General features: G+C 35.1%; 1 protein-coding gene across 1 annotated transcript; it reads right to left on the bottom strand.

The window, feature by feature from the left end:
* Positions 1-313: 313 nt before the first annotated feature.
* LOC145777538 (uncharacterized) lies at positions 314-7,425 on the bottom strand. Its single transcript, XM_082588944.1, has 9 exons — positions 6,981-7,425; positions 6,197-6,296; positions 5,510-5,570; positions 4,751-4,883; positions 3,808-3,919; positions 3,069-3,160; positions 2,389-2,481; positions 2,032-2,248; positions 314-1,640 (listed from the first exon to the last, which is right to left on the bottom strand). The coding sequence occupies exons 1-9, from the start codon at positions 7,382-7,384 to the stop codon at positions 1,479-1,481; spliced, it is 1,374 nt and encodes a 457-aa protein (XP_082445070.1). The 5' UTR covers positions 7,385-7,425; the 3' UTR covers positions 314-1,478.
* Positions 7,426-10,835: the final 3,410 nt, after the last annotated feature.

The following is a 10,835-nucleotide window of genomic DNA, read 5'->3' as shown; positions in this document are numbered from 1 at the left end:
AATAGAATTCGAGCAGCAGTCGGCCGCTTCTTTTTGAATATGTACAAGTGGAGTCTGGCTCCTCCATCGGCCTGCAAATGTTGCGAGGATTAACAAACTGCCGTGTATTATTATGGCACAATCGCAATAAAAATGTTTTGGTTCCTCTTCTGTAGTTTTCCTCTTTCAAGATGTTTAATGAAAACTCGCTTTTATTGTACGTTTTATAAGCTCGAACAGCTTATTTCATTGTGAGCAAACAACATTTATATTTGGATGTATATACAGTATTGTGTCTCTAGATTTTGTTTAAAAAACTTAATAATAGCCTTCTATAAAATGGACAGAATTGACGCTCCCATTGAACCTAAAAACAATGTTGTTATAATGGCAGAATAAGTAGGCCTATAAGATGCTTGCTTCACATTTTGTGCAAGCAAAGCATTTTAGGAGCACGGTGAGATGTGAAACAATTCCCGTTCAGGTGTTTTTGTTAGTGATGCAAGTTTTGGTTTCAGTTTTTATATTTTCCATAATTTAGAGTTAGACGAACATGTTTCATTGGAAACACAGTAATGAGCAACCATCCTCAATGCCACCATAATCCACTTCATAGCCAAGCACAGGCCTACAAAACTAAAATATGTGCTCTCGGGCCGGTGCGGCCCTCAAAATCCTCCTCTCAATTTTGCAAAACTTTTGCCGATGGATGCCACTTCACTGATGGTAAATTTCTGAGAACTGGTCAAAAAATTAAACTGCGCCATTTTGTTTCCATGACGTGTCAACACAAAATGGCGACTCAAAGATAAATTTCAGTGGCACACTGAGGACATGCAGTTTTAACCTACATAAGGTTTGAGCTTTGGGAAAAAATGAATTTCAAAGTGCACTAATATAAAAACGCAAAGCATACAATGTATTGTTGTCCAGCAACACACTACCACAATAAAAATACGAAAAGCTTGAAATCGTTCATAATCTAAATAACTTTCTAACAAACAAATAAGCAACCAGCAGCATATTATACAATACATTTACCAAACACAAATAAATCTTGCACAAAATAACGCGGATTTTCACATTAATTACTTCATGGATAAGCCAGAGCAAAATTCAGTTAGTCATGCACAGTTCTGTAATTCCTAACATATCAAAGAACCTTGCTTGCTTAGGCCTAAGTCCAAAATACAACTTTTGAGAAAAAGCCGTTTAAAGTTTTTCAAAGTTGTTGAAACTTCTATTTCCATGCAAACATCATAGCGTAGTAAAATTAACTTAATTCGATTTTTAAATCAAATTTTAGGCCAGAATAGGTATTAACCATTATACAATATATTTTGGTGATAAGTCATATTTTGTGGAAATTGAGTTAAGTAGCTTTTTAAACTCAAATCTTCAATTAACTTGTGTCCAGCTAGTCGTAGTTCACTCAAAGTCAATTTTATTGGTTAGCTTGCAGCTTGGAATGTTAGTTGCAACAAGCGCATGTGCTACTGTCAGCAACATCGAAATATGCCATGCTTCTTTATAGGATTGTAGATGACTGTGTTTGTCCCAGCAATCCAAAACTCTTTGCACTTTTTCCTCGTGTGGAATAAGCTTCTGGGGCGTTTTTCTGCAGTTATTTTGTACGCTGGGATCATTTCAACGAAATGCTCCTTTGAAGAAAACATAAAAGCAAAAATAAGCTTCTGCACTGCACAATAAACATTTAGACTGATTAGCATATCATACTGAAATCCCAAATCAACTCTACTACTTTAACTGCTATTTACAAAACAAGCTTTGAAAACTTGAATAGTCAGTTTTGGAGATTGAATATTTTTAATTTTATCCAATTCATGATCCAAAATTCAAGATTATACTGCAAAATTTTAGGTCAAAATTTTGGAAAATGTCCATTAATGTAGAACTGCTTTTGGTGAAGAGAGTTTTTGCTTTTGTTGATAAAGGAAGTGACATGCGAAAGCTTTAAAGATCTTTACACAACAGCACATTGCAGTAAAATCAGGTATTGAGTAATTATTTATTATGGTTATATTTATTTACTTGTTTTCGTATCACGCTGTCACAAGAAGTGATGCTATGCTTTACAACAAGCCGGTTAGAAGCTGCCTCCACTTTCTCATTGAGGCACTCTGTGACATCGAATGGGGCCAATGTGTCGTTTCTTATACCGTTTTGGCACACAGGGAGTCCATGGCATTGCTTCAGAAATTTTTTGGGAAGATGGGATTCGGTGAAGAAATGGTTTGAAACAGTTTCGCTGCAAACAAAATGAAACTATAGTTAGTGCCAACCAAAACACAATTTGTTGTTATTCCTGTTGAAAGTGTATTGAGTCACTGACTGAGCATTAAAGTTGTTATGTATTTATTCAGAAGTATATTAAAAAACAAGAGTTACCTTCTCACTGTAATCTCTTGGAATGTAAGCATTTTTCCACTTTCAGAACAACTTTTGCAAGATGCTTTGCAGTCTCCATAACAAAAATCACAACTGCAACAAATGCGGAAACGAACCGATTATACATTGCACAGTTTTCAAAAACAATAAAATGATTCTACATGATTGAATGAGTCTTTATCCTACGACTGAGAAAGCCATTTTGAGAGCTTCATCCTGGCAGTTTTGCATACCTACTTGTAAAAGCTTTGAACTACTGACGCTGGTTCGGTCACCGAAATTGACAGAGTAAATTTCCAATTGTTGAAGAATTGTTGTTTCTGAATTATTTCATCTACTAAGTGCCGCTGAATGGAAAGCAGTTCTTAAAATGAGTTGCTACAACGGGTAATCTGTTCCACAATAACCGAACCAGCGTTGTTTGATCTTGTGATGATGACTGCAATCGGAACGAGAAGCATTTTTTTAGATCATTTGCGACTTTATGCAAATAAATTGTTTTATTTTCATAATCTTTAATCAATTTGTTTTTGTGTGTGTTTTTCATAGGTTTTGTCATATTTCGAAAAGATGATGAAATAAAATGCATGAAGTTCAGCTATAACACCAATATTTTAACCTTTAAATTTGAGTCGACTGAAACGGAGTTAGAAATAAATAATTACTATAACGTAACTCACTTTCTTTCTCCCATTCCTCCACAGCATGAACACACTGCAGATCGATTGAATGATTCACTTTCCTGTTTGTACTCTCCATTGACAAACTTTGTCTAAAGGGAGATAAATACCAAATTTAAAAAAAAACTTTTAGTTGTTTTTTAAAAGATTGTCACAAGAAACAAAAGGCAAAATAAATTGAAATTTATGAATTGGTTGGTTCAAAGCAACTTTAACTGAATTGCAAATGAATCACGTTGACATTGTTCACAAAGCTATGAAATTTGCTGCGGAAAATAAAAAAATAGTTCATAAAAACTTGCATTTTGAAAAATCTTTTCAACTAAACAACAAAAGGAAGCTTACATGTGTAGCAATTGCAGCATTGACGTTATTTGACAACTTGCATTACAACTTGACTACATGGTTGTAAGTTTATACCATTACACAAACATTTGTGTTCAGGATGTGTGTTTTAATGTCCCTGATTAAGACATTGGTGCTTTTTCATTTGTTTCAAATTCCGTAGAAGCAAAAGCAAAACCTTTTCATGCCAGAGTAGATGTTTGAAAATTTCACAATTGATCAGTTGAGATTTTTTGCCTTAGTTGTGCTTTTATAAGGATTTAATTTTTTAGTTCAAATTTTTCACCAATAATTGATAAACATATTCGTGCGTGGTGACCTGATTTGTGTGAAAATAATTTGCTATTCAAATATAATCTGCAATAATTATTTCTACTTTCTTAATTTGACTTACCACTGTTCTTCTGTCAGTTTGTGTGACACGCCCAATCCCATGACAACTGTAGCAGTGGTGCCTTCCTTTGCCAGAACATCGGCTGCACTTTGTTTCAACTCTTCCTGAGCATCTACAAAATCACAATCTTGAAAGCGTTTATTACACTTGATAAAAACATGCATTATCTCTTCTATGCCACCACTTGACAAAGATGAAAAGAATTTAATTGATAAGTGGATTGTCAGTTTGACTAGAAAATATTGGGATTTCCGAAATCAGTTGTTAAAATGGGAGGCATTAATTGAAGAATTTTTTATTTCCGGACTGAGAAAGCTTCCTGGAGATTCTTGACATTTTGATAGTCGACAACGACAACTCTGTTAAACAGCTTCCTGTAGTTTCAAATGACCTACATGCAGAACCTTTGAATCACTGACGCAAGCCTAGTCACCAAGTTTGACAGAGTAGAGTTCTTGATTATTGAAGTGCTTGACCAACTGTGCCGAACCAATTGGAAACTTGACCAACTGAGCTATCGAGGTGATGTGAAGTAGAACCAAGGAAATCGAATTGAAAAAGTTAAAATTGTCAAAAATTTCGGCAAAGTTGTTCATTTTTTCCAAGTGGAAAATGATACTTGACTTGCATTTATGGATGTAGATTTTGTAAATCTAAATACCAATGGTACATTAATAAAAAAGTCTCAAGAAAAAGCAAACACAACAAATAAAGCTTTCCATATACACCAAAGGCAGTTGGCCTCTTGATATTTAATTAAAAAAGTTCCATTTTTATTTAACTTGTCTCGAAGGGTTTCAATAGCTTTTCTCACGTCCGAGAAACAAGACGATATGCATACTATACAACTCAGCTAACAAACTTAAATCTCTTTGCAACACCTTCCATGACAAAAGGCTATGGTTAATCTCACATCTTCTTCATACACGAATAATTAGCTTACGTTGTGCAGGTAACAACTTTCTCCGTTCCAGGAACTCGATATGTTTTCGATTTTCCCTTTTTGGGCACGGAAACTTGCAAGCCCCATTTTGACCTCAATGGGCGTCCATTCTTTGTATTGTCAACCTTTCCACCTAGTGATGAATAAAAGTACAATAAAGTTATGCAGAGATTTCAGAAATATTTTTTATTTCAATGTTTTATAAATTCAAAGGAGTTAATGTTGGAAGTATTTTTGCATTACGAAACAAACACACTGCATGAATGGGTGGCACGTTTTTATGACATATTTGTAGCTTGGGAATCGACCAAATGATCGTAAAGTTACAACTCTCTAGTCATCGTAAAAATGATAAACATCTCTCTTGAGGTTTGTTTGTTTGTTTGATGCTGAACGTTCATATTCCACACAGCTGTTTCACTGAGAGTCGTTATCTTGATTTATCTTGTTTCACGATAATTCTAAAGACTTGTAACACTCAACGAATAATTTAACACCCAACAAACGAGAGAATAATTCAAAGACAGGCAAAATAAGTCAAAGAGAATTCATGTATGTGATTGCACTGCAGTAGTATAACCTCCTAAAGTGATGTTAAACGCCACACAATTTATACAGAGAAAAGAATGCAAGAATGTCATTGAGGTGAAGAGTACAAAGCGATGATTTGGTAGGAACGCTGTACGAGTAATCAAATCAGGCGTTTGTACCCTATAGACAAAAATGTTACATTAAATAACGTAAGACCAGAACACTTACCTTTGAAGGGTTCCTCTCCGATTGTTTCTTCTCTAAGTTCTTGCAATGTTCCGATTTCATACTGTAAAAATAACGCAACAAATCAGTTGCTTTAGAAATAACTCGTATTTTGTAAGCGGCCGATTATGATAATAGGGTATTTAGTTAATCGATGGCACAGTTGCGCAAACCTCATGTGTGGATTAATAGCAATTTTAAGCGGATTAAGGTTAGCGCTTGAGTAAAAGTGTTGGTGCTAGGGATTGTAGATCATAGGGATGCGAAACTTCATCCGCTTTTGGCTTATCCGCAACAGTAGAAGGGTTACGTTTTTTTGTAATTTACAAAATATTTTACTTTTTATGGGTTACATAAGAAGAGTGAAGTTGGTTTTAAAGTAATTTAAGGTTTTTAGTTGAAAGCAAGCCAGCAGTAAAGCGTAAAAAAAATGTCAAATTGGCAATTGACCCTTCTAATGTTGAAGGAACAACGGAGTTGCGTGTCTCGTAATGTACCGTCCCTAGTTGGTGCATCCGTTCCTCAAACGCTTGAATGACAAGATTTCAAACTCAATTATCAGCAAAATCTACAGAGTAGCCATATCTGGTGTAGCCTTATCACGTTACAATACTCGATCATTAAGCAACTAGGCAAAGATGTTTAAAATGTTTGTATTTCGTAATGGGGGTTTTAAGAAAGGCTGCTTACATGCCAAATGGGTAAAGGCATTGTGCTCAACCATTTGTATCCATTTCCAAAAACCTCCCTGGTAATTTCCATGGCGTCGTCTTCGCAAAGCATTGGCATTCTGGTAGAAGTAAAAAATCGATTAAAATTAATGATGAATGCAGTACAGTGAGTTTCTATGAAATTGTTACATTTGTTCAAAAAATACTTCCTAATTGTTTGATTACTTATACTGACCTACTTACGACAGAAAAAGTAGGTCTTTCACACAATCAACATTTAAAATAAATAAATAAAAATTTGCCAAATGCTTTCCTTCTTTGTTAATAAAGTACAGTACTGCATACTATAACTCAACAACACCAAGGTTTAAATGTCTTTTTGATTAATTATTCTATGCAACTACTGCATGTACATTACTTCAGGATATGCAACGTCACTTTTAAATCGGTGCGTAGGCCTAGACTTATTTAATTTGCGAAACTCCCTGCTTAATAGCTTTTTTAGAATAATATTGGAAAAGTTGATTTGTTTATTTTTATCTCTTTCAAATACTTGACTCCTTGTGCTGCGTAATCTTTGAGTTATCATTTTGTGTGAGCAAGTTAAGCAGTTTCTCAAAAGTTTAGATTAGACCATATTTTTACTGTGATTCAGTATGATTCTTTAGTATTTATTTTACAACATTTCTTTTATAGGCTTGAAAAGGGCTGTATGACTAGCCGAAAACTTTCGCTTATTGTGTTTTGTTTTTATAATGTTAAATGTAGTATTGTTGCTTAGCTATGTGTGTGACTTTACTTACAGCATGTTTCTAGGAAACGCATCATCTTGATCTGATGATCCGTAACTAGACGTGGAAGCTTGGTCATGAAGTCCAAGACGCCAGTATCGGATGCCATCATCTGTGCAAACTGGGTACCACTCTTGAAGTTGGTTGGTTATTTGCAACTCTGACCAGCAACTTTGATCCTGCAGTGAGCTTGTGCTGTCTTCGACAAATGAATTTCTCGAGCTGTTGTTATCTTCCCATTCGTAATTCTGTTCCAGATGACTCTGTCTTTTTTGTTCTTGTTTTGGTTGAGGATGAGGATGTGATCTGCCTGGTGATACATTGTCCTCCAAGGTATCATAAGGTGGTGGCGACTCACGCCATGTAAAAGAAGAGTTTACTCTTCTCAATGAGGAGGAGGAGGATTTCTTTGACATTTCAATCTACACTTTTCAAACTAGTTCAACGATAATGCAAGAAAACCTATTGGTGAAAATAATTCATGTTTTTAATGTTCCTTACTGCGTAGCACATACTGCACATAGCGCTTTCAAGATAAGAAATTAAAGTACACTCAACTCGAAGTAGTTTTATTAGAAACTGGTCTTATGTAATTCAACTAGCAACTTCACCTCAATGGTTAATTAACAAATAGACTTCCTTATTAATTTCTTGTCATTCCTGACACAAATAAATAAAAAAAATTCTTGGAATATTATTTTTTGAGTGGCTATTGTTGCAAACATTTTGTTTCACGCATAGAAATAAATATCATTTCAAATTCTAAAGCTGAAACCTCAGTGATCTACTTAATATTTGCACGGTAAGAGTGTAGAGCCAATTTTCTGAATTTCTTTTCATCAGATCTAAAATGCAAGTTGAGTTTACAACATCTTACTGCAGGAAATTTTGTATTACCATGAAGAAAGCTTGTTGCTTCGTTAGCGAATTGGCCTCATAAAATTCCGCAAACCTTTGTACATTCAGTCTATCATAGACATATCCCACACAAATTATTATTGATTTATTTTTTGTAATGCTGTTTATTGATATTTTTTTCTTCAATGAATTATATTTGCCAACCAAAGGTATCGATTTTTTATTATTCGCGATACAAAAGCTCGTCTATTCAAGCGTCGGCGTTTACAAGCCTCGATAATATATTCCGCTAAATAATTCATGAAAATTTATTTGTTCTGCTCTATTCACAGTATGCCGAACGTCAGGGCAGACAATCGTATTAAAGATCCAGCCAATGCTGATGCGCTGTGAGTTCAAATACAAAAAAAAAACTGTCCATTGTTGATCTCATTTTTCGCTCTTCAAATTCTAGCCAATTCTTAGGCTGCTAGTATATACTTTTGTGATAAAATATCTGTGGCATGAAATTATGAATCTGCGGTTCATACTAAATCAGAAAAAAGTAACATGCGCATGAATGAAATAAATTTTATTTAAAAATTTTGTTGTTCTAGTATTCATTTTTCTAAAAATCTTTATTTCTTGAGGTTTTTCGGCAAAGGTTCCTCAACGGCCCTAAATTTGTTTGTAAACATATCACTTTTCAACCATGTAAGCTGCACTGTTGTGTTGCATATTCAAGTGCATTAGGTATTACTTGTTTACATACTCATTGTTGTTTTAATATAACCCAACCAAACCATTACAACTTTTCTATAATAATTTTGTGAAACAAAATTGTGACTAACGCTGCTAAGCCTGAGTCTGGTGACTGGTTCAAGTCTTTGCTCACACAAACTACAACCTGCAAAGCAGTCTAGGTTGAAATAAATTGAATTGCTTCTTATAGTCTTCGTATAATATACGTTACTCGTATTTTTTTTCCATTTTGTTTCCATAGCTCAGTTTTTTATCTGTGTTGTTCTGAACTAGAGGAAAGAATAGAAAGACGCGCTTATTATACTCAAGTCGCTTTTTTCGTTAGTTCCTCTTCCTCGTTTTCTTTGGTGCAGTTTGTATTACAACAACCAAACAAGTTCCAGCAGTATTTTTAAACCAATGGAAAAATGAAATTATCGACAAAGAGATAGCAAATATCTCAGGAGATATACAAAGTTTAACTTTAGCCTATGTGTCGTTATCCGTTGGTACAATAAACAAAAAACAATATTCGCTATACTGATGACAATGTGCTCATAGCGATATCCCCGAACGGTCTACAAACACTAATTAACAAAACTGCAGAAATCAGCGCAAAGTATGAAATCCGATAACAAAAAAAACAACAAATGTATGAATATCTCCAAACAAAATCCTGAACCCCACTATGCACTTCACCAGGGAGGTAGCACAATTGAACAAGTGTCTTTTTTTAACTATTTTGGTTCACTCTTCTCAGCAGACGCAAGATGCAACTTAACAAATAGATACGAAGAAGAATAGGCCTAGCTAAAACGCTTTTAATAAGCTATATAACCTGTTTTATTAGATCACAAGCCCTCTACTCCTCTAAAGTTGCGACTTTTCAAAGTGTTGGTGTGGTCTGATCTCCAGTATGGTTGTGAAATATGAACCTACATTACGTCACAGAAACTAGGCGTAACAAGCAGCTGAAATGTGGTTTTACAGAAGAATGCTCCGGATTTTATATACTGATCACTTCACAAATTCAGGAATTTTAAACCACGTACATCAACATGAAAAACTAAGAACAAAAAAACAACTCAAATTTCTGGGTCACATCATCAGAAAAGAAGAATTCGAAAATATCTGTCTAAGCGGTCGCCTTCTCGGGAGACGTGCTCGTGGCAGAAAGCGAACAACATTTAGGCCTATATATAATTTTCAACAAAATACATCAATCAGCCAACCAAGAACACTTTGGGACACTGCACGACAAAAAGGAACATTGGAAAAATTTACGAACTGAGCATCTAATTCATCATAGGCTGCATCGGCTATGATACTGTAGTAGTATAGTAACTGCCTGGAACATTCGGGTAAAGGATTTGTTTCAAAGCAATGTTCCAACAAATAGGTTTTTCAAATCTCTTAGATTATAGGAACACTTTAGAAAAATGCGCCTAGTTTTGAAGCATAGCCCATCGAAGTTGAAGGCATTTGCATTTTTGAAAGTTATTTGATAACATGGCTGGTTGGTTTTGAATTTTTATCTTCGGACTGACAAAGCCTTGATATGTTATTCCTGGTAGTTTGCATACTTGTAGAGGCTTTTGACGCAGAGCCGGTAACCGAGATTGACAAAGCAAAGTTTTCCGATCGTTAAAGCTTTGTTGCCGGGGAATGATTCCATCCATTAGGTGCCGCTGAATGGAGAGCAGACCTTAAAATGCGTTGCTCAAGCGCACACTCCGAGAGTTGAACCCGCGCCGCATGGTCTTGAAGCTTCTTCGTTTACAAAGTCACGCGCTAACCAACTGAGCCATCGGGGCCGACACTGTCTTCATGAAGTTAACTTCCAACATTACTTGATGTCCAACACCCTATGGTTGACTTCTAACATCCAACACTTTTGACATCTAATAACTTTGTAAAAATTTAACAACCTAAAAATTAAAAAATGGCCCAATCCAAAACTTAAATTTTCGATACAAACTGTGAAGGGCACACAAGAAAATAAAAAGTTTATTAAATCTACAAAATTTATATCTAAACTTGATCCAATTTTTTAACAATTTTTAATATAAACATGGCACTATCTTTTGGAGCGTTGAAAAGACAATTAGGGTCTGGTTATGGTATCAAGTAAATCTTTCCGGTCGCAAATCAAAGCATATCTAAGAAAAATGCACTGTATCCAAAGAATAGATGGTGGGTTCTTTTCAAGTGTTTAGGCCCTTTAAAATAGTTACGGGCCCCTAAAATCATCCCGGGAAGTACCCCTTGGACCTTCCTGTCAACGCTATT

The sequence above is a fragment of the Aplidium turbinatum genome, chromosome 1 (genome assembly GCF_918807975.1).
Source record: "Aplidium turbinatum chromosome 1, kaAplTurb1.1, whole genome shotgun sequence".
NCBI lineage: Eukaryota > Metazoa > Chordata > Ascidiacea > Aplousobranchia > Polyclinidae > Aplidium > Aplidium turbinatum.
This window is presented reverse-complemented; position numbering and strand designations above follow the sequence as displayed.